Raw genomic sequence first — 25,530 nt, 5'->3', positions numbered from 1 at the left:
CTATTTTGGTTTCTTTCACCTACTCATTCTTAAACAGAGTATGATCTGTTCAGATTTGGTGCCTGACAAAAAAATACAGGGGGCACAGCCTCATTTCGGTTACATGTCTGCTGGTGTGGCTGTCTCCTCAGAGCTGCAGTTAAAACCCGGTTCCCAGGAGATCCCTGGAGGGCTGGGGATTCCTACTGAGAAGGAGGCTTGCTCTCTCCCCACAGACTACTTCTCTGGTTCTCCAAAACTACACGAAATATGGAAAACTAACCAGAAGCCACTGTCAAGAGTTACTGACGAGTCAACGATACCTTACATCTTGGCCTCCACAGTGCTGTGCTACCAAGGGTTTCCCCTCTACTTCCTGCTCAGTTTTTTCCTGGCACTCAGACCTCTATGAATGATAGCATAATTGAGATTTACCCCCTCAAGTGAAAAATGCCCCCCAAAATTAACCAATTTTGAGAAAAATCTATCTAACATGACATGGTGATTACAAGAGTGAGCTCTGGAGACAGACTGTGTGGGGTTCTGCCCCTCCTCCCTCACAAGTTACCTAACACTCTGTCTCGGTCACCTCTTTTCAAAAGTGAGGATGATAAAGTGAATATATTTTTTAAGAATCATGATGAGTTACTAAGTTACTCCAGGTAAAGCTCTTACAACAATACTAGGAACATAATAAATGCTCAGCAGTGTTAACAATTATTATCATTACCTTCTCAGATTGAATATTCTATACACAAACATTTTCTTGAAAATTCAAAGTCATTATAAACACACAAAATCACATTATAGTGTGCCACAATACAGTAATTCCCTTAGATGGGCTGTGTGCCTTTTCATAAAATGTGCCCTGAGTTGCTAAGAATTTTGAGTTCCTGTAAGCACTTTTTACCACTCGCTATTCAGTCTTAACCTCTGTCAAGTTTTAGCTGCCTCTTCCTGATGTGGCTTGTGCTAATCCAAGCACCTTGATCTAATTTATTGCTTCTAAAGCAGGAATGGGACTATCTGGGTGGGGGAATGAGAGCCTTCCCTCTGCGTTAAACATGCATGTGTCAACGCACAGACTTCTGAGCTTGGGCGGGGGGGGGGGGGGGTCCTTAAAGCTCGAAGCTGTTTCTCATTTACTTTTATATCCCCAGCACTCAGCACAATACTTGGCCTATACTAGAATAGTCAATAAACGCTCCTCTGGGTTTGTCTGTTTGTTCTTAATTGAATATATCTGTATTAAATGCTTAAGGGTCTTTTTGGATTATATTTTTAGTTTTTACCAATATTCCAGATAGTTGTGGGTGATAGAGACAATGCTATTGTCAACTTCTCCTTTTTAATGTACCAATGGCAGCAGGGAATAAGACTTAAATTGATTTGCTTGTAATTCTTACCCTATTATATATTGTTACTATCAAAAATGAATTTTAAGATTTTAAATAATAAATTTAAACAATGAAAACACAAACCAGACAGTCAAAGATACAGCATATATTCTCAAACATGGGAATTTGCTGTAAATGACTGATTTAAGTAGCCGTATGCACATTTACTGAATATTTACTAAATGTAGATTTCACTCCCTTGCACCATAAGAATTTAAGTTGTTAAGAAAGGAATGCTTGTGTAAATAAGAAGGAGATCTGCTGCTATATGTAAGGAAACAGACAGACTGCGGCAAGCATCATAGCATATAAAAGAACAGGGATCTGCTGCGGACCCACATGTCGACTAGGGGACTGCCCCACCATGTCTCCTTTTCTCACTGCAAAAAATACCTGGCACTGGGCAGCATGCTTTCTAAAAATCATTTCACTGCACAATTTCATCTTTTAAAACTTCACTCAAGGCACATGTCCTCTTAAAGAAAATCAGTTGGAAAACACTGCACAATATATGCAGAACTGTGGAAATTTTAAACTATTTTAACCTAATTAAAGGAATTATATATGCATGCCAAACACCGGGGTAGCTATCTTTAATGGTTTTGAACTCCATCAGACTTTATATCTCATTTGTAACACAGTTCCATCAGAATTATTTTAAGTAGATACTTCAATTCTAGCACACTTGAGGATATGCAAGCTTAACATCTGCCTCATGAACTTCTTTAGGTAAACAGCACTATCTTTTAACTCTCTGGTGCCTGTTTGGAAAACAAGCAATAGGTTATTTGTAGGAGGCAGGTGTTTCCTTGCTAGTAAAATCATTTAGCCTAACCATTTCCTGATTTAACAGATTAGGACACTTCATCAAACAATGACATTTAGTTTTACTACTTATTATTTGTTTGATGTTCAAAGATCTTAAGAGCAGGCAATAGCCACCAGAGATCAATAAAGACCATTAGATAATGTGTGTGTGCTTAAATTAAGGACAGCATCTGACGCTGTTTTTCTGACCTCAAAGACGAGTTAGAATCTCTCATGCTGCTTTCTTGTTGGCATGAGGAAATAATGTCATTCAGGTGGCATTTCCTCCTCCTGAACAGATTTCACAACTCAGTTTTATACCAAAAGTTATTGAATGTGCACACCTGTAACACTGTCTACAAACAAAAGCCCTATCCATCCCATTTGGCTATCCGGTTACACAGTCCAGGGCTAGGTAAGATTTATGTCAGCTCCCTAAGCAGTCAAAAAGGATATTCCCTGAGGGGGGTACAAGACATCAGATCTTTAAGGACTGAGATCACAGCAGGTTTAATAAAGAAAGAAGAACAGATGTCAATTTAAAAAGGGGAGATTATGGAATTAATTGTAAAACAAAAAGTGACATGCTGAGGAACATTTTCTTCCGATATAAATAATGTCAGAACTTATGCAGTATGAACAAATGTGCTTATTTCTCTTTTACAGATTGCTGTTATTTTAAACACGTCTTGTTTACATTGAAAAAAATTAACACACTTTAACTAGTTACATTATTAAAAAGTGAGGCCACTTGGTAGCTCATGGAAAGGGAAAAACTGTAGTATGACACCTAATTAAAAGGATCAGGTCTGCTCCCTGAAGTGAAATAGAAGAGAAGGTGACTGGATAAGAATGAACTGAGCTTTAACAGTCTGTTCCTTGTGTGAACCTCGGGCAGAGGGGCTGAAACCTTAGTTTACTTCATGGCTAAATAGCCAAGACAAGACAGTGGGAGGAGAAATCTCTGTGTCTGACAGTCCACCGCAGGACTTAACTTGGGGGTAGGAATACAACCTTTTGAGTTAGTCAGTGTGTGCTTTTCCCCTTGGTACCAGGCCCTCTCTCTGTCTCACGGGTGCACAGAGACAACCTCCCAGGAAGAGGGCTGACCACAGAGTGTAACAGAGCAGGAGGCCAGGAAGGTGTTCCTTAGTGGACAGGAAGCCAGATATCTGCCCAAAGAATGAACAATGGACTGACAAGTACACCCAGAGGATGTGGATGCCTCATACAGTGGGGAGCAAGGCTTGTGGTAATACATGGTCTTCTTCTGGTAAGTCAAATATTTATGAAGTTGCACGGCTCAATAGTAGAAACCGACAAAAATACTTTATTTCAGTGAAAGCAGTTTTTCCCCCTCCTGCTCCGATACCATTTTGTAGGCATGAAATGCATTCAGTACCTTGCACTGAGCTGTACTAAAACTGCAGGGGAAAAAAACAATTAGCAATAAGAAAACTGAGAATCTTAAAGAGCACATATTTAGGTCCATGCACATCAGTAGAAATACTCACTTTTCCAAAGGACAGAAGCATTCTTCTTCCTAGACATCAAGCTCCTGGAGGGCAGAATCTATGTCTAACTCATCCTCAACCCCTCTCCTCCCTCCCAGGCCCTAGCACAACACTTTGCCGAATGAAAGCACGTAATGAGTATCTGCTGTGACTATATGCATATTACCGAGTGTCTCAAGTATTGTGTGCTATATATAAAATCTGTCTCATTTTAATTTGTATGTATTTTAATTAGTTGAAGGGCCATCCTTTTTCTCATTTTCCATTTTGTGTGTATTTTACAAGAGGACTAATTTGGTGAATGTCAGAACTGTAAATAATTACAAAAGCAGCAACAAAAAGCTTTGCTATTTCAACTACAGTTACACAGCAAACAACAAATTCAAAACTGAAGCTTGGAAGTCACAAACCTATAGAATTCTGTACTTTATTGCCAAAGGGGTTAACAGTGTGTCAATAAACCCCCAGTTACTATCGCTAACAAAGATACCAGCATATGTTAGTAGGAATATTCACTGTTCTAAATGACAAGAAACAACTGTTAATTGATTTTTTTAAGTAGTAGACAATTCTTTCACTGTTTTATATTCTTTGGTTAAATATTTAGAGTTCCTATTATACATATGATACAATGGAAAAAAACACCCCCACCAGTAAGATCATACTTTTAAACTGGCAGAAAGAAAATATAACTTCAAAGGGTTATTATGAGAAGTTCACATAATAATACTCTTCACTCATTAAATATAACATAGAAGAGGTGTTTTAATGTTGATATAATTAAGAATCAAACTGAAGAAGCTGTTTATAGACATGAAAAATAAAGAAGCAAAATCTGATTACTGGCTAGCTGAAATAAACTTAGAAATAAGGGCTGGAATTCATCAGCCCTCATTCATAATTGCCTCAGTTGCTATTTTAAATGTCTTATAGCTTCCCACCAAACATATTACCTTTTTTTCATAGGTGCGTTTTAAATGACTTTTCTCCATTTGAAACTTATTTTCTTCATCCTGTGAATAATAAACATTTATTTTTATTATACTCAAAATTGCCACTAGAGTCAATAAAATTAGAAATCTAACAAAATAAATCAGTCTCCTTGATAACAAACCTTATTTGAGTTTTGTATATTACTAAGAGAGCCCTACCTGTCAAAATCTTCTAAACTACAAATGGAAATATGAATAGCTTTATGTTGGAACACATAAAACCTTAGTTATCTCAAGATATTACTACTCTCAAAAGTAGCTACTTTACAACAGAAGAGAAACTTTCCACCCTTAGAAGCAGGAGATTACTTAAAAATGACCAAATAATTCAATATGGAAATAATAAATTTGAAGCTATATACCAGTGCTTGGTACTTTTTGACCATGAGATAAAAGGAAAGATCTAAAAAGTGTAAAAGAGAAAAGAGAGAGAAGGTATGAAGAATGGAAGAAAATAATTTAAAGAGAGGAAATTATTCTAAAATAGTAACATTTAAATAAGGTTTATTTTTAAGCTAATTTCAGAAAAGTAGATTATTCAAATAAAAGTACTGTTCCTTATACTGTATATCCCATTATATCTACTTTTGTTAAAATGAATAAATAAGATGAAAAACTATGCCATGCAATAAGATCAGAAATGGCTATTGCATTTCTGAGTTTTTTTAATTGACTTGTTTATACCCACACATCAAGAAAAGGAAAGGTGGGCTTTAGTCATCTCTGTCTGTAAAAATACAGGACTCACCATTAGTTGTTGCTTTCTTTGAAGTTCTGATTCCTGTAACTGCTGTTTTAATTGACAGATGTTCTGTTCTAATTCTTTAATCACACCAGATGCCTAGGAAGATTTTAAGAAAATAACAAAAAACAGAATATTGATTTCTGTACCATTCTACAAACTTCTGGTTAAATAAATTTACCTTTTTTCCCCCCAAAGTTTCAATCAGAATTAAAACTACCTACAAATCTGAATTTTAAAATGTTATTTTAAAACTTAAAAGATTAATCTTTTAAAGTACAAATGGAAATTAAATTCTCCATTATACTTCAAGTTAAGAAAGTATAATGTTAGTATAAAAATAACAGGTTTACAGAAAACTTAAATTTTAATTTTAAAACCACAGCCACTGCAACATTTAGTTCATGAAATATCAAGTAATTGACTACCCTAGAATTGTAGTTATAGGATTCCCTTTTTGGAAAGTTTCAATTAACTGACACAGAAGTGTGTCAGTACCCATGAGTGTCTGTGGGCTCATATATGTGTATGTGACGACAGGAAAACTAAAGCATAACCAAGATCTCAAAATAATGATTACAATGTATATAGCTACTCTAAAAAATATATTATTAACACAACTGGGCATTTCTCAGATTTTTATCTTTCCTCCTTTAAAAACGGTGCTTAAAAGGATTAATTCATAGCAAAATTCAGTTTATTAAATATTTGTATTATACTATATATTACACACTTAGCATCAAATAAAGCAAAGGAGAGACTAATTTAAATGCCTGATAGTTCGATTCTACATAGCTACCTATAGTTACATGCTGAGAAAAGAAAGTAACCACTTTTCATGGTTCTATCTACCAGCATCCATAATACCTTAGAAGCTGAAAGAGCATGTTCCTTTTTCAGAAGGTTTACATCAGCATCATATTTGGTTTGTAACAGTTTCATGTTTTGTTCATACTCGTTTACAAGATGATCTTTCTCTTTATGCAGTGTGTTGCGCCTAAAAGCAGTAAGAATAAAATATACTTCCAACATTTATAATCAATGTCTAAAATGGACTTTTTTGGTCAACCAAATCCAAATGCATTATCTTTCAATATATCAAATAAGTATCCACATTTTTATCAACTGTTTTTAAACAGTACACTTCTTACATTAAACAGTACTTAAAATTTTTAACAAATGGCATTTAGATTGCAAACCTCCCAAGGCTAAAGGCACAAAGCGTGATTATTTTAGCAGACCATTTATAGAGTTAATATCACACCTGAGAGATATCTGACTTCAGATATTACCTTGTCTTTACTTCTTGTAATTCACTACACGTTATCTGGTAACATCTCTCAAGTTCCAATTTTTCTTGCATTAACTTCTGCTTCTGTAAATTACTGTTCTCTGCTTCTCCAGTCAGCTGCTGGACACGAGACTCCAGTTCTTTGATCATCTGGTTCTAAAAGAATAGGTCATTATTAAGAAAGCCTCTGACTGACTTTATTAAGATTCATTAAGTAGCTGGAAGAAAAAACTATAACTGGTTAGAGATAAGAACATTAAAAAATATATTATAAACCATACTAATAAAAATTAGACCAATCTCTAAATTATTTTTTTAAAGGAATGCCTTCTACCATAAAACTAAAGCCATTGTGTTTATATACTTTTAGCCATTCACTCTTTCATTCATTCATTCATTCATTCATTCATTCAATGAGTATTTACTGATCCCTGGCACTATTTTATCTAGGGACACAGCAGTAAATAGAAGAGTCCCTAACCTCAAGAAGGTTCCATTCTCCTTATGCAACTTAATAAATTTATATCTTAGGTGAGTACTCAGCAGTTCTTTGATCCTCATTTGAAGTTTTGGAAACTTTTTTAAATTACAAAAGAAATTTAATAATGTGTTTAAAAAGGAAATCCATAACCCAAATATTTTAATACAGGGGTTATCATGTAAGTGATGCATGTAATATCACATATGTGTCCAGGAAGATTTTATTACATAGCTGCAGTGTTTGCACACAATTTTTTCATTCATTTTTTTATTTACTTACCATTTTATCAAAAGTACTTCATACTGCCACAGTCTTCAAAATTATCACATAATTAACTCATTTCCTTATCTCTTGATATTTAAGTTCTTTTGAATTTTTCATCTTTATAGAACTAGGATAAAGATGTTTATGACTAGGTACTTTATCTAACATTAGGGTAAGCAAGCGTTAGCTAAAAGGATAATAAATTTTCATTTTCACAATTACACTTCCAGGAAGTGTTAGTAATTAGAAAAAGTTAAGATGATGTTCTAATCAATTAGTATCCTTTTATACTCATTTTAAGATAAATATTTAAAATAAAGTTTAAGCATTAAATAACAGTATAACCCCCAAATCTTTTTTCATTTCATCCTTTCTTCATTATAATACGAATTAGGCATATAGTTTAAATTTTGGTGCCATAACTTCCAAACGTGAGAAATGGAAATAATTATATCTTATGTAAAAACATGGTATATAGATTAACTTTTAAAAGCACATATAACTTGTAGCGCAGAGCCTGACACATTCAGATGCTCAGATTTCTTCTCTATATACCCTATTTATTTTGCCTCTTTATTAATGATGCTTCTGCTTTAGGAATTTCTTTCAGAAGATAGTTTCCATTTTCCAATAAATATTCGAAATGCTCCTTATTTCCTAAATATTAATTGCCTGGAAAAAATAAAGAAAAGAATATATCTTTTGCCTTCCAGTTTCAAATGGTGGAAAAAAGATGATTCGTTTTCCTTCTTCTCTTGCGTATTACCAAAAAGAGACAAGATACACTAGAAACACAAATGAAACTCCATCTTAATAAATCATAGGAAAAGGAACTTTCCAACTATGAAGGAGTAGCTTGCAACAAACACATTACGCTCCCACTGAGAACAACTGAAAACCACAAAAAATACAGAAGAAATCTATTGGAAGGCACTGGAGAACTTCCAAGGCAGGCTAGGACTTATGGGGGCCAGAGGAAGAAACCTCAGAGGGATGAGTCCACATTGTGTTAAGCTGCAGGAAGCAATCTATGACTGAGAGCAATTAAGGAAAAGAAATGACATTATGAGGAGCCTGACTGTAGATACAGAGCAATGAATGCTCAAAGAATTGAATCACATGTATCCATGCATAGTAAGAAATTCATGCTACTATGGAACACAGCCCTGGCCAAACATACCCAGAAACAGTCTTCAAATAACTGATCAAGGAAGAAATTTGCATATTGAAAGATGAGTAGTAATAAAAAAATAGGCCAGCATACAATCTATGTAAATATGTGGTAAGGATATGAGAGGAAAGGCAGAAAAAAACAAAAGACAGATGACTATTCACAAAATAAAATCACTTCCATGCGACCAATTAAAATCAATACCAGGTGTGTCACAAGGAATATCTTTCACAATATGCAAAAAGATTATATACCCATTAAAACTTAACAAACCTTACCTCTATAAAAAATAAGTCAGAGAAAAACTATAAAATCTTAGGTAAGCTATACTGAGATAGAGAGCAATAAAACATGAACACCTAGAGCTCAAGAAAAGGTGGAAGGGGAAGAAAGCATCTTGAAAAGGAAAACTAAAATGAAAGAGCTCTGAAAAAGAATGTGTAGGGAGAGACAATAAATAAATAAATAAAGGAAGGAAGGAAAGAAGGAATGAAGGAAAAGCTTGTGGAAAGCAAGCAAAACTGGAATGAACAAAATTAAACACAAGAGCAAACAAAAGATAGATACAGAAAAGGGAAGAAGGATGGTTCACATTTACATCACTAGTGTACCTGAAGAATCAGAACTAAAATAGTAAAAGAACAAATATATTAAGCACCATACTACAAGAAAAATACATACTAATTGAAAGGGCACACTATAACACTGACATAGATGAAAAAAATGCCACAGTTACGGTAAAGTTATTTAACTTCTTTTTAGACCATTAATGAAATATCATACTCCTGCTCAAAACTCTCCAATGATTTCCCTTCTTACTCAGAGAATGAAGTGATTATCATGCCCTCTCTGATTTCATCTCCTACCACTCTCCCTTCTCATTTATTAACCTTCATTTTTCTTTTCAGTATCTGTCATAAACTTATATACTTATTTGTTTGTTTTTTGTTGTCTATCTTCCCCAGTAAAATGTAAGCTCAAGACACTGCTTTGTTCACTATAAATCCCTTGATTTCTAGATCAGTGTTTGGCTTGTAGTAAGTACTCAACATAGATTTGTAGACTATAAATTCTTTTAATTAAAAACAGGATAACTGTTAAATTTTCAAAATCTCCACTTCATACTCAAAACTAAAGTGCTTTCTGGCCACATTATAGAAGAACATTAGCACATCATGTAAGGTTATAATAGGATTATAATGAGAAAATAACAAACATCTGTTCTTCATAGACTATACCAAAGAGGTTTTTTGTGTGTGTTATAAAAGGTAGAGATAGAACGCAAGAAATTCAAAGTAGGGATAAAGATAATCCCCTTATATTCAAAGTATTTTTGAAAATCGTTTTTTCTTAATCCAAAAGAAATATATGATCATTATTATTAGAAAATACCTAATTGTTAAGGAAACTAAGGCAAAGAGTATTTATTGAATTGATACAATAAGTAAGTCTCCAGACTTTGCTAAGGAAAAAAGACTCCTACCAGCCTGAAAACCAGTCAACCATCTTTCTATAATATGAATATTGAATACAGTGGACATGAGAGAAAATGATCAGATGAAAGTATAAAAGTATTTGCTATAAGAGAAAGAAAAAAAACAGGTGAGAGGAAAAGTTATTCAACAAATGAGAGAAGAAAGTACAGGATGATGAAGCAAAATTTGATCTCAGTTGTCTGTAAATCATTGAACAGAGTAACAGTGATAAATATATACAGAGATAGACAGACAGACAGATAGACAGATGGATATAGATACCTGTTTTTGTCTCTTTCTCTAATAGGTAGTGGCAATGTGACTGGGGCATTATATGATTACCTTCCAGCTCCTGCATTTCAAACTGCACTGAATAACTAATGCTTTCCCTATTTTGCGTTTTATGTCTATACCAGTCCTATAATGGTGACCAATGATTAAATCATCACATTCAACTATATTTATATATAATCTTTTTCCTGTTTGAACAAATTAAACTGTCCCTCCTGAATTCTATCATGGGAAGACTTTTCTAATTCAACAAGTTTATGCCCATCTTTTTATGATGACTCCTTCTAGCAGCATACAAATATGAAAAGTACACTCCCAATTACTTCAGCAGTAATAGAAATAAAAAGAATAGCCCCTGGACAGATATGCAAAGCTGGTTCAACATCTGAAAATCAATTAATGTAATCCATCTTATCAGTGGATAAAGAGGAAAAATCACATGATCATGTCAACAGATGCAGAAAAAGCATTTGACAAAATCCAACACCCATTCATGATAAAAACTCTCAGTAAACTAGGAATAGAGGGGAATCTCTTCAATATGGGGGAAAATGTTACCAAAAAAAAACCAAACTACAGCTATCAATGAAGAACTAGAAGCTTTCCAACCAAGATCAGGAACAAGAAAAGGATGCTGTCTCTCCCAACTCCTTTTCAACATCATACTGGAAATCCTAGCTAATGAAGTAAACAAGGAAAGGAAATAAAAGGTATGTTGATCAGGACAGAAGACATAAAACTGTCTTTGTTCACAGAAAATATGATCATCTGAAAGAACTAAATTTCAGTAGAAAATCTGAAAGTATCCATCAAAAACTCTTGAAAATAATAAAACATTAAGGGATAATAAGACACTAGAGAATATTATACTTAGTCAAGTCAGAGAAAGACAAATAAACGGTATCACTTATATGTGGAATTTAAAAAATAATATAAATGAATCTATGTACAAAACAGAAACAAATTCACAGACATAAAAAATAAACTTAGCAGTACCAAAGGGGAAAGAGAAGGGGAGAGAGAAAAAAATTTTTGAGAAAAATAAGACCTACAGCTAGGTTTCAGGATATAAGGTTAATATACAAAAGTCACTTTCCTATATACTAGCAATAAAACAGAGGAATTTGACATTAGAAACATAATACCATTTATATTAGCACCCTAAAAAAAAGAAATACATATAACAAAATATGTAGAAGATCTATATGAGGAAAACTACAAAACTGATGAAAGAATGAGAAAAATCAAAGAACTAAATAAATGGAGAGAGATTCCATGTTCATGGACAAGAAGATTCAATAATGTCAAGATGTTAGTTATTCCTAACTTGATCTGTAGATATAATGTAATACCAGTCAAAATCCCTGCAAGTTATTTTGTGAATATGGAAAAATTGCTTTTGAAGTTTATACGGCAAGACGAAAGACACAAAATAGCCAATACAAAATTGAAAGAGAAGAACAAATTTGGAAGACTGACATTGCCTACTTCAAGACTTACTATAAGGCTACAGTAATCAAAACACTGTGGTACTGTTAAAAGAAAAGACAAACAGATCAATGGAACAGAACAAAGAGGCCAGAAATAGACCCTCATAAATACAGTAAGCTGATCTTCGACAAAAGAGTAAAAGCAATGCAATGGAGTAAAGATAGTCTCTTCAAAAACCGGTGCTAGAACAAATGGACATCCATGTGCAGGAAAAAAAAAGGAATCTAGACACAGACTTTGCAAATTAACTCAAAATAGATCACAGACCTAAATGCAAAATGCAAAACTATAAAAATCCTAGAAGATAACATATGAAAAACCTACATGACCTTAAATTTGGCAGTGACTTTTTAGATATAACACTCACAGTACAATGCAAGAAAGAAAACATTTAAAAATTGGACTTCATTAAAATTTCCTATCCCATGAAAGACAATATCAAGAGAACTAGAACATAAGCCACAGACTGGGAAAAATATTGCAAAAAACACATCTGTTTAAGGACTGTTATCCAAAATGTACAACAAATTCTTAAAACTCAACAATAAGAAAATAAAAACTTGATTAAAAAATGGGTCAAAGACTTTTAACAGACATCTCACAGAAGAAGATATACAGATGACAAATAAGCATATGAAAGAATGCTATATCATATGTCATTATGTATCATGAGAGAAATGCAAATTAAAGTAACAGTGAGATACTACTACACACCCATTTAGAGTGGCCAAAATCCAGAACACTGACAACACCAAATGCTGATTAGTATGTGGAGCATCAGGAATTCTCATTCATTACTGGCAGGAATACAAAGTAGCCCAGCTACTCTGGAAGACAGTTTGGCAGTTTCTCAGGAAACTAACCATACTCACATACTTTTATCAATCTAGGAAACATGCTCCTTGGTATTTACCTAAATGAGTAAAAACTTGTGTAAATACAAATATCTGTACACAGCTGTTTATAGCAGCTTTGTATTCATGATTGCCAAAACTTGGAAGCAACCAAGACGTCCTTAAGTAGGTGAACGGATAAACTGTGGTACATCTAGACAATGAAATATTGTTCAGCACTAAAAAGAAATTTGCTATAAAGCCATGAAAAGACATAGAGGAAACTGAAATGCACATTATCAAGTGAAAGATACCAATCTGAAAAGTCTGTACCCTATATGATTCCAAGTATACGATATTCTGGAAAAGGCAAAACTATAGAGACAGTAAAAATATCAGCAGTTGCCAGGGGTTAAGGGGAAAGGAAGGATGAAAAGGCAGAGTAAAGGGGGTTTTTACAGCAGTGAAAATACTATGTATCGTACTATAATTTCAGGTGCACACATGTCATTATACATTTTCCAAGCCCGTAGAATGAATAACATCAAGAGTGAACCCTAATGTAAGCTATGGACTTTGGGTGGTGATGTATCAATGTAGGTTCATAAACTGTAACAATGAAGCACTCTGGTGTGAGATGTGGATAATGGGGGAGGCTCTGTGGGGATATATGGGAAATCTCTGTACCTTCCTTCTCCTCAATTCTGCTGTGAATAAAACACTAAAAAAACCGTAACAAAAAAAAAAAAATGGCCCTAGAACCATCCCCTTTACCACACTACTCAACACATTTCCTCATGCTCACTACTTTTGGAAATGAATTTTATGTATGATGTTCATGTTAATTCCAACATACTAAGATCGGGTTGTCAAAGACTTATTCCTCCTGAAAGTCTCTTAGCAATTAATTCAAATAATTTATATGTATAGAACACGAGATATATAAATAAATAGCCCATGAAATGGGCAAATACAATCAAGCTGGTACCACCTGTGAAGCAGGCACAAAAGTAGGAAGTCGTGGGGCTGTGCCAAACAGAACAGTCACTAAAGGGAAGACAGAGACTGGAAAATAAGAAAAGGATTCAGTAGTAGAAAAACAGGTTAGCAGTCAATCCAACTAGAAAGATAAGGTAAAAGAGGGATGAGAGTAACAGAAGAAGAAACAAGAGTAAAATATCAACAGGTTTTAAACAGAAAAACAGGATGGTTCTGATACTAATCCTCAAACAATGAGCACCTGTGTTTAACAAAAGTGCTGTCAGAAGCTGGCATGGTTTCTGGTGTAAGGACAGGATTAAAGGGCCAGGCCCTGTTATGCAGTTAAGTATTATATAAAATGAAAAAGTGGCTTCTGCATTAGGATCTATGTTAATTGAACAAATATTTATATACATATAATATATATATAATATTATATATATACACACACACTGATACAAGCTTTGATTCAAGAAGTAAAATGTATGATGAGTTATTCATTTTATTATTTATTTTAATTATTTATTTAAAAAGCATATTCTTAACACATTGTGTCTTACACAAAGTAAGCATAAAGTAAATAAAATATATTTAAATCTTATGATATCAATGGAAAGCCTATGGAAATAGATGAAATGCCTTAAGAACATTTGGCCAAAATAATCTTTTTAAAAGCGAATACAAAGAACTGAGGGGATACAGAACAGGAGGCCTCAAAATAAGGTAAAAAGCCATTCCAAAAAAAGATGCTGGTGTTGAATCATATTTTTCAGGCCATAACTGACAATGCAGAAAGGGAATTCCAGGGTTTACGACAGCAGGATCAGAGAAGGAACAACAACAAACAGATTACCTTGGGGACAAAGAGTATCTTCCCACATCGTGAACTCAAAGGTGGTACTCGGAAGACTAGGTTGGAGTTCTTGAATGGACATGGCTTGTAAACAGAAGTTATAATAGGCATTAGATTCGTAATTCAAGTTCTTGGTTGTGAGAAAACAGGACAAACTGCATTTGTGGAAATACAGAACAAGAGGAGGCAGGGAGAGCAACCGGCAGGTTACTGGAAGAGTCCTGGAATGAGGCAACAATGGCCTGAACTCAAGTGGTAGCTGTGGAAACAGAAGGGAAGAGAGCAGGTCCAAGAAAACTTTCAGAGAAGTAAGCAGTATGATTAAGTAAAACAGGAAATGAAGGAGATGAGAAGTGGCAAAAATCATACATCTTCCAGGTTCAAAATCTAATATGTCAAGAGAATTGGCACATTGGGAAGTGAGAGAGAGTTTGTGAAAGGGTATTATTTTGTTAGGAATTATAGACATGATTTTCAACAAGTATTAGGAAATTATAAAATATCTGATGGGGCTTCAATTATATAATCAACAGATAGAATAAGAATTGTTAGAGATTTACACACAAATGTTGTTTGAAATTCTATAGGAGTCAAAAATTAGAAAGGATTAGAATTCAGCAACTATTTAGAGTTCAAAGTTCAACTCCTGTGGCAAAAGTAGCAACATATTTTATCTTATTTCATAAAATGCTTCTTGAAATATGACATATAAACAAAAAATGAACAAATTTTAAGTATACATTTTTGATGGGGTTTTTTAGGGGAGTGGTAGTTAGGTTTATTTATTTTTAATGGAGGTACTTGGGAAATGAACCCATGACCTTGTGCATGCTAAGCATGTGCTCTACCATTGTGCTAAACCCCCGCTTTAAGCATACATTTTTGATAATTCGTTACAAATTGACAAAAGCCATGAGTCACTACAAAATGGTAACCACTACTCTGACTTTTATCACAAAAAATTAACTGCCTTTTCTTGAAGCTTTCTATAAATACAATCAGAGTACATGTACTCTTTTGTGTCAGGCATATTATATGTCTGTGAGATTCAGCACCCATGTTATGAGGTGTAGTGGTAGTTTAAACATTTTCAGTGCTATAAACAGTATTCCTTTGTGGAATATACCTAGAATAATCTACCCATTTTATTGACTGATTGGTTGTTTTCAGTGCTTGGCTATTAAAAATAATGTTGCTATCAATACTTTCACACATTTCATGGTACACATATTCACCTATTTATTTTGGTTGTACACCCTATAGTGAAATTGTTAAGGCACAACTGATTTGATAACTATGACCAAGCAAAAACCTGCAAGTGAATGTTTATAACAGCTCTACTCATAATTGTCAAAAACTGGATGCAATCAAGATGTCCTTCAATAGGTACATGGATAAATAATCCATGATACATCCAAATAATTGACTGTTATTCAGCAATAAAAAGAAATGAGCTATCAAGCCACAAAAAGACATGAATAAACCTTAAATGTATAAAAGCCAGTCTGAAAAGGATACATACTGTATGATTCCAATTATATGACATTTGGGAAAAGATAAAACTATGCAAAAAACTAATTTTTGCAAACAGTAAAAATGATCAGTGGTCGCCAGAGATTCTAGGGAAGAGAGGCAAGGGATGAAAAGGATGAAGTACAGGTGATTTTTAGGACAGTGAAAATATTATGTATGATACTATAATGGTAGACACATGACAAGATGCATTTGTCAAAACCCATGGAATTTTAAAGCACAAAGAATGAACCTTATTTTATGCAAATTAAAAAAAATCATTTAGTAGTTTGGGGATCCCAGGAAGAAACGCAGGCTGTGACAAAAGAATCTAATTATATTACAAACACATGAAAAAACCTCGTTGAAGGGATAGTGGAAAAGGTTTTGACCTAAGCAATTCTGAAATGAGTGGAGTCTGTAAGCCCAAAGGCAAAAGGACCTGCACATAAGCACTGTTCTCTAGTTGACAAAGTTGGTTCCCATGGTGATATAGATTAACAACTGATACTGGTGTATGTGTATACTGAAACTGAACAATCAGAAAGTGGATGGATGATGGTGGAGGCCAAGTTTCCACTGTTGGACTGAGAATTTACAGAGGGGAGGAGAAGGCTAGAATAAGCCATGTGGTAGTGGTTTAGAGTTACAGGCATCAGTAAGAAATTATGTTTCACTTAATATAGATACAAATGGCTACATATACTAATGTTTACAGATATGCAAATGTATATACAGGTTAGTACATATATAAATACTCTGTCTGGTGAGAGGACATAAAAGAAATGATACCCCAGGAGTCATGAGTACACCTAGCAAACAGATCTTGGTTTCTAATACCATTCTCCATATAGTCCACATAGATGGGGGTAGGTCAGAAAGGCACAGGCGACTACTGGGAGATCTGCCAATGGCTGAAGGTGGAACAATTTAAGCAACAAAATGAGAGTACTGGATTATAACCTAGAACATAATATAAATAATATCCATGAATCCGTACTGATATAAATAAGTGGTTGACTAAATTAATAAATGAGTAAGAGCCAAATCTCGTATGCAGAAAAATTCCAAATAATTTACATAGATACTCCATCCCCAAGTATGGAGAGCATAACACCTCACTTCTTAAGCATCGGCTGCACACAGTAACTTCCTTCCAAAGAGAAGCGTATGGTAAGGCGAGGAGTGCCTTTACAGTGGAAAACCTAACAAACACTGTTCAGCCAGGTGATCAGGCTGAACATCTACAGTGGTAAGTCATAACAGCATGTATCCTCGATGCTATGAGGGGACTAGCGCTTTACCTCCGTGATCTTACTGCCTCAATCCATAATCAGTCTAATCATGAGAAAATATGAGACAAATTCCAATACAGGGCATTCTACAATATTCCTGACCAGTACTCCTCAAAACTGTCAAGGTCATGAAAAATAAGGAAAGTCTGAGAAGATGTCACAACCAAAAGGAACCTAAGGAAAAAATATAATGTGGTATCCTGGGTGAGACCCTGGAAAAGAAAGAGGACATTAGGTAAAAATTAAGGAAAACTGAATAAACTATGGATTTCAGTTAATAATAATGTATTGTATTGAGTTACTGATTGTACCAAGTGTACCAAAACAATGTAAGATGTTACTAAGAGGCGAAATTGGGTGTGGGGGATGTGGGAATTCTCTGCATTATCCTCTCAGATTTTCTGTAAATCTAAAACTTCTAAAAAAACAAAATCTATTTTTTAAATGGTCATCTTTGTCAAAATGATGAACAGGTGCTATTTGGGAGTTTCTTCATTATAATCGTGGGGCTAGGAGAAGAAACCCCGGTGGCAACTATAAAATGACAAATCCCAGCTACCCCAGAAAGTGAGGAGCTGCTGCATGAATTACCACATGCCACTTCGAGCAATAATAGTTAATAACAGTTAATGCAATACTTCAGGTGCCTAAAGCCTCTTGATACTCTTTAAACTTGCTACAGGTTCATAACTATAATTCAGTGTCAGGGAATTTGAATGGAAAAAAAAATAACTCATCTTTATTTTCAGTCCCTGAACTGACCTTCAGCATTTCCCTTCAACTATGAATATAGTCAACAAACCAACGTAGTATTAGCAATACCTGTGACTAACAGAAATCACAAGTATTTTTATAGTCCATTACAATGTCGGTTAATCACTAAATCTTGTTTACCCTCATCATTATTCATGAATTAGAACAGTTATTAGGCCCACTGCTAAATACTGATATTTATTTGATTAGCTTAGAAACATAGTATTACTTTATCATGGCTTTGATCTAACAATATTTTGATGACTGTAACTCAATATAATTTCTTTACTTTGTGATCTTATACACTGCCTTAAATTTTAAAATATTATTCTGAGATGGGTTGCACAGACGTCACAAGACTGCCAGTGGCATTCATGGTACAGAAAAGGGTAAAGAATTCCACTATAAAGCCTAAGATCTCAATAAAACCACTCACAGACTTTGTGTGTCTAAACCCTGAAATGAAGAGAGCCCTGTATTTTACAGCTGTTGCCACTCCAAGCATCTAATAATTTTGCTGTAATTTTCATATTTATAAGTTCTAATATGTTGTTTTAAAAAATCCAGTGTTCACATGTTTAATCACGAGTTTTACACAACAAAACCCCTGCCATTATCAAAAGACCCAAGTCTAATAATCGATACATGTCTGCCTACAACAAACGGCACTGAAACAAAGCAAGACCCGACAAAAAAAGAAAAAAGCCTGAAAGAACAAAACAGGGAAACTAATTCTCAGTGACAGTCTCGTCTTTCATCTTAAGCCATGCCTTGAACTCTACCTTTTTTAATTATTAAATCAAGAGCTGCTCAGCAAGATCTGCCTCATTTTGATGATTCTTAAATTCAACTCTGCTGACAGACTCTGTCCATTTTCCCCTATATTTGCTATTATCTAATGACAGGTCTGAATGCTAATTTTTAAATCCAACTTTCATTAAAAATAGAATGAAGTTTCTCTGACAGTAACCTCTTGGCCCCAACGTATCCCTTTACATCCCAAATTTATGAAAAATGAAAAAGTACACCTTGAAAGCTATTGTCCTCTTAATGTTATTTAATCAATAAAATACAATGATGCAGTAAACATTTTAGGAAACCAGTATGTTTCACAGACTTCAACTCTAAAATTACTTAATATATTTAATTTATGTTTGTGAAAGTTTAGGACGTTGAGATGGCGAAAATGTATTTCAGATATAAATCTGGTTTTTGTTCATGACTTTGAGTATCATCATTATTCTGAGTACCCAGAAAATAAATCCTTGATTTTTTTCCCACTAATTAACCTGATCCACTTTCAGCCTTTTCCACCTCGCTGAATGGTATCATCATCTGGCAGTTCTCATCTCTAGACTGATACCCAAGGCCAAGCCACCCACTTCCCTTGCCTGGACCTACTACAACAGCTTCCTAATCAGTCTCTTGGCCCCCATTCTAGGCCGCCCACAGTTTGTTCTCTGCATAGAACGAGATAGTTTAAAAATAATAGTCAGATGGAACCACTGTCATGTGTTCAATCCATTACAAATTAAATACAAATATACCAAAAATCCACTGAACTGTACACTTTAAAATAAGTGAATTTTATGGTATATAAATTATACCTCAATAATGCTGTTTTTAAAAAAGGATGAGTCACCATAATCTACAAGGCTGTCCCTGATGTGTCCCATGACAAACTTTCCTACCACTCTCCTTTTTGCTCACAGAGGTCCGGCCACACTGCCCCCTTGCTCTTCTCTGAACTTGCCCAACTCATCCCAGTTTTAGGATCTTTGCACTGGCTGTTCCTCCTGCCTGAATGCTTTCTCCAGATTAGCACGTGGCTTCCCCATGCTTCTTCAAGTCTCTGTGTAAACATCTCACCTTCAGAAAGGCTTTCCCCAACACCTTACCTATAGAAGCACTTGCCTCCACTTCACTCCCTCGCCCCAGTGTTGCTCAATCTTTTTTAAAATTGTCATTAAATAATTAATTAACAAGCCATTCTAGACAGTTTTCTTCTAATCATCCCTACTGTGAAATTTTAATACCATAGACTGGCTGTTTATAAACTTTCCCTACTGGAGGGTCACAAACCACTGTAGTATCCAAGTTTTTTTAATCCCAAGAATCAATTTCCGTCCCCTGGTGGATGAAATCACCCTATTTACAATACACGTTTTACACTGACTTCTCTTCCATCACACCGCTTTTCGCTACTGGGTATCTGTAGCTGTTTATTGGCTGTCGCCCCCCCATGGAAACGGGAACACTGTGGAAGAGACATTTTGTTTACTGCTATGTCTCCAGTGTCCAGTGTAATGCCTGGGACATGTTAGGAGCTTAGTATATGTTTGTGGTATATAAATAAATGTAATTTTGAAATACTGTTAACTGGCATAAGCCAAAACCTACTCAGGCTTTTTCATTTTTCTATATCATGCTATCTTTTTGTTAATTTATACAGTTGTTGTGGGCTAAATTGTGTCCTCCTCCACATTCAAACATTGAAATCCTAACTCCTTAGTACCCCAAAATGTGACTGTATTTGGAGTTAAGGTCTTTAAAAAAGTAACTAAATAAAAATCATGTATCTGATAAGGGTTTGACATCCAGAAAATATAAAGAACTCTCAAAACTCAACAACAAAAAAACCCAAACAACCCAGTCGTAAAAAGGGCAAAGAACTTGAACAGATATTTCTCAGAAGATAATGTACAACAGCCAATAAGCATATGAAAAGATATTAGGCATCACTAATCTTAGGGAAATGCAAATCAAAACCAATCACTATGAGATACGACTTTGTACTCAGTAGGAAGGCTATTATAAAACAAAACAAAACAGACAAAAACAAAAGCAAAAAAAATTAAAAAAACAAGCTAGGAACAAGCAAGGAAGGATCTTCCTCTCCAGCCTTCAGAGAGGGCATGGCCTTGCTGACATGTTAAATTCAGACTTCCAGCCTTCAGAATTGTGACACAATGAATTTCTGTTATTATGAGATACCCGATTTGTGGTAATTCATTATAGCAGCCTAGGAAACTAATATGCCTATCATACTGGCAGAATTTTGGCTTGTTTGTTTGTTTGTTTGTTTGTGTTTTTAATTAAAACATCCATTGTCAGCCCCCAAATGTAGAAGAACTGGCACTCTCATGGACCTCCAATAAGAGTAATTTTATTATGCAGACATTAATTTTTCTTTTCGGTTATATCTCTTCCCTAAATTTTCAATAATGAGAACATGTGAATATCTTTTCCAAAAGAGAACATTTTATTTTTAAATCCATTTTCATCACCATTATTTAACATTTTCTGCAAGCTCTAGTTAAGGTACAATAAACTGTAATAAAATATTTATTACACATAATGTTAAGAGCTAAAAGCTATAAGACATATATATGTTTATTCCTGAGTCTTTCATACAACAAGAGTATACATTTTTTATATGACAAAAATGTAAAAGACGCAGGAAGAAACATTACAAAAGGTGTTCAAGAGACCCCAGGGTTTTATTTTCTTTATTAACTTGGAAAGCTGATTCTAAATGTGTATGTAAAAGAAAAGGGCTGAGTAATCAAGACCCTTCTGATGGACAAGGAAAGACTTCTCTTTCAGACATCGAGAGTAACTATGAAGCTATAATAATGATGACACTATGGCACCAGCAGACGTAGAGAAATCAGCCAATCAGCTAGGATAGAGACCCTGGTACATGGAAGTTTGAAAGCTGATAGCATGGCAGATCGATGACCAAAGGAGGGCTTGCTCAAATGGAGGAACTAAGGGAAGGGGCAGGCAAGAAGGTCACTCACATAGAAAATAATGAAATTAGATCCCTATTTCTCACCAGTCACAAAAAAATAATTCCAGATGGATTAAGAACTCAACATTAAAAGCAAAACCTTAAAGCTTTCAGTAAAACCTATAGGTGAACCTTTCTGCATTTATACTAGAAAAAGACTTGTTTAAGACATAAAAAGCACTCTTTATAAAAGATTGATACATCTGACTAAGTTAAAAATACGACCTTACTTCATCCAAAGATCATCTCTGCCTCTACAGCTTGAGGGCTGATACATTCCAATCCGGGGGACTCCCCTTCCAAAGTCGCATTTTCCTTAGGGTTTGAGAGGTTTGTGTGCTACAGGTGAGAGGTTGCCAGTGAGAGCTCAGCAGTGGTCCTGTGCTTTCTGGGGCTGTCTACCCTGAGACTCACCCCTTCCTCGCTGTTTACAGTATAACTGATCCACTCAAGGATCTGCTCTTCCAACTCTTCCCCAGGTCACATTAGAATAATGGATAAACTCAAAGGACATGAGCTCACGGCACAAAACAGACACTCTGAGAAAACTATGAAAGAAAACCAGCAATAAAGTATATATAAATGATATTATAATATATAGCAACTATAATTTGTACCATATATAATGTCATAATATGTAATATATAATATTCTGAAGGCAAATTATGAAAACAGATGGACCAAGAGTTTTAAATGAGCCTAATAAATATATTTAAGAAGATAAAGATTATACTAACAATGTGAAAAACAAGAAATTGTTGAAGAAAAAGGAGAAAGAAAAGAGGAGGAGGAAAAAAAGAGAAAGAAAATTAAAATATTGGATATGAAAAAAATAAAAATTGAAATGAAAGGTGTAATAGATACAATTAGATACAATACAATAAAGACAGCTTTAAATTCAAGGAGGTACTTTGGACCAAGCCAGGCTGGCCTGGGTGGGCTGAGTGGTAAGTGAAGACTGGGTCCCTGCCGAGGATACAAGGCTGTACCATTCCATGAGGTCGTATCATATATTAGGAACAAGACTGATGAGGTGCACCTGCCTCAGATGTGAGCAGCCCTCATGCACGTGCCCATTAGCCTACCTGTTCCAGGCTTATGTATTTTAGGAAGTCAGCTGAGCTTCCGAAACGCTGAAGACATTCACTCCCTCAGACCTACCCTCTGCAACCAGGTGCTCACTGAGGGGGCTCTTCAAGAGGTCCCCCTTCTTTCCTTGCAGAAAGTTACTGACCTCCTTCTGCATCCTTTTAGGAGAGGAACTTTTGGGGTTTACTCATGTGATATCTCTGTCTGGTCCCTCGGTCAAGATGAATCTACTCAGAAAATCTGTCTTAAATTGGTCACACTACTCCTATCTCCTGATTTGATCTCCTTCATGCTAGCATTAATGTATTTTCAGAAAAACAATTAAGACTTCAGTTTAAAAGAATGAAACAAATAAAACAGAAAGAAAGAAAAGAAATTATCTCTAGACCAAAAATCAGTGAAAAAAATAAGAAAAGGGATTTGTAAAAGCTTCTGGGGGTTTTAAAAAAATAAGTAGTATCAAACAATCCAGAGTGAAATCCCACAGCAAACTTCAAGAGACTGTCCACTGCCACATATAAGTCTGTGTCAAACAGAAAGGTGGGTGTTTTCTTTTAATTCTATAACACGCTTATTTGTGCACTGCACACATCCTGGAAGCATGCAGACATGGAGATGAAGAAGATCGTTTATAAACATGACAAGAAAAGGGAGAGGGGAGACTTACTGTGGACTGCGTCTGTGCCATGTATTCACCCTCCATTTTATTCAGACGTACATTTGTGTCCTCGAGCAATTCTTGAATATTTTCAGTGTGCAGCTTTTGAAGATCAAACTTTTCCTTTTCCATCTCTGCTACAGCGCTGTGGAGCTACAAAGTGAAATCAAGAATTGACTCCTTCAGTACTATACAGAATAGACTACCTTGCAATTCAGAAAAAGATGTTTTCCTATATTTTTCTATTTATTTAATGGGGTGACAAAAGATACAAAACTCATAAATAAACATTCAAAGTAAAGATATCACATAAAGAGCATGATTAAGAAATAATCTTTTGTTTACTTTCCTGAACTGAACATTTTAATGGATAAACAAATATTAAAGGGAATTGTCCAACTCAGGTAGGAATAGTAAATGAATCAGACAGATATATAGTGCATCAGCTAAACTACACTAGTATTAGCCTGAACTCAGAAAACAGAAATATTTATAATATTGTTATTGATTAGGGATATTATCCATATTTTCATTTCATTTGCATGAAATTTTGCACAAAAGTTATGTTAAAAATGCTTTATCCTTTATTCTGACCCCCAACAAGAAGCTATTTTTATCCATTCCATATTCTATACAAAAGTAGACACAAAGATGGCATTTATAAATCAAATAGAGTTCTCTGGGGAGAATTGTATACAGTACGTTCTCATGTACATAGGTCTTTCTTTATGAAGATTATGTACATACTGTTTAAATGAATGAAGCTCTAGAACATCTAAGGTAAGGAAAACAAGGTTCAATGAACAGCTCCCAGAGGGAGTTGAAACCTGTGTTCCCAGCCTTGGGGGCATTCGTTCCTCTATTTCAATGAGAGTGGAATTCAGACTCAAACTCCTACCTGCTGCATCCAACCCTAGACTCATTCCAGGTGGGGAGAGCAGGAGTCCAAAACAGTCTAAAGTTATATTTTACTTCCCATTCAAAACAGGACAGACAAGGCTATGACATATGCACAGAGACCTTTATTTGACTAGGAAGATTTGGAGGAACAGGGAAAACCCTGAGAGGTGGAAATGAGAGGCAGAATGTAGGCAATCGTGATGCCAACTAGCAGTAAGGGTCCCAAAAACTTTTCTTCTAGTTTCTGGCTGAACAGGAAGAGCAAGGATGGCTCAGTAACAGCCATACAGAAGAGCCATGGGTTTCACAAATCTAACACATGCAACTTTGACTACTTGTAAGTGGTCCCTCAAATCCCTGGTATGTTGTATTTGTATGTTTGCAAAAGTATACATTTTAAACTGGTATTATGTCTGGTATTCAAAAGTAGCCAAGCCCACAGCACCTAAATTTCAGTGCTACTTCACAGCTGTTGACTGACATGCATAGTGACTCTGCTAAAGGGAGCTAAAGGAGTCACTGAGAATTTTGTGGTTATACTTATGTTGTTGTGGTCTCTTCATGCAGAGGGTCTCCCAAATGTTCTAGGACATATGTCTACTCAATGTCAAAAACTAGGAGCCCATCATGCCTTCTCAGCTGCATCCCACAATCGCTTTATAAAAGGCCAGTGCCTGCTGAAGTTGGAGGGGTGTCTGCAAGTCAGCTTGAGTCCTTTAAAACTCATCCAGAGAATTTACAGTTGAGACTACAAGTATAAACATGACACTAGCAAAAACAAGTATGCTGTAACTTGGCAGATTCATTTGATTAGCATTTGTTGATGCTAATTCTAGCTAAATAGTGTCAAAGTTTAATTGAATTATAGGACATCCAACTGACGTCAAAGAGAATTGCTTGTTGTAAGGAAAACCCATACATTTGGTGTCAGAAGTACTATGAGGGTGCAAGTAAAGGAAAATGCAGTG

At 35.1% G+C, this 25,530-nt stretch overlaps 1 protein-coding gene across 11 annotated transcripts in view; it reads right to left on the bottom strand.

Moving 5' to 3' along the window:
* Nucleotides 1-25,530, bottom strand: part of CEP112 (centrosomal protein 112) — a 381,720-nt gene that overhangs the window by 280,020 nt on the left and 76,170 nt on the right. For all 11 annotated transcript variants that reach the window (XR_012499617.1, XR_012499618.1, XM_074343512.1 and 8 more), the window contains 5 exons: nt 23,672-23,815; nt 6,724-6,878; nt 6,299-6,428; nt 5,438-5,530; nt 4,651-4,710 (listed from right to left, as the gene is read on the bottom strand). Coding sequence is in view for 9 of the 11 variants with exons in the window: in XM_074343512.1 (XP_074199613.1) it covers nt 4,651-4,710; nt 5,438-5,530; nt 6,299-6,428; nt 6,724-6,878; nt 23,672-23,815 (582 nt within the window). In the remaining 2 variants the exon portion in view is untranslated. The remainder of the gene's footprint in view (nt 1-4,650; nt 4,711-5,437; nt 5,531-6,298; nt 6,429-6,723; nt 6,879-23,671; nt 23,816-25,530) is intronic.

Source organism: Camelus bactrianus, chromosome 16 (genome assembly GCF_048773025.1).
Source record: "Camelus bactrianus isolate YW-2024 breed Bactrian camel chromosome 16, ASM4877302v1, whole genome shotgun sequence".
NCBI lineage: Eukaryota > Metazoa > Chordata > Mammalia > Artiodactyla > Camelidae > Camelus > Camelus bactrianus.
The sequence above is the reverse complement of the archived record's forward strand: the minus strand, read 5'-3'. Positions and strand labels throughout refer to the sequence as shown.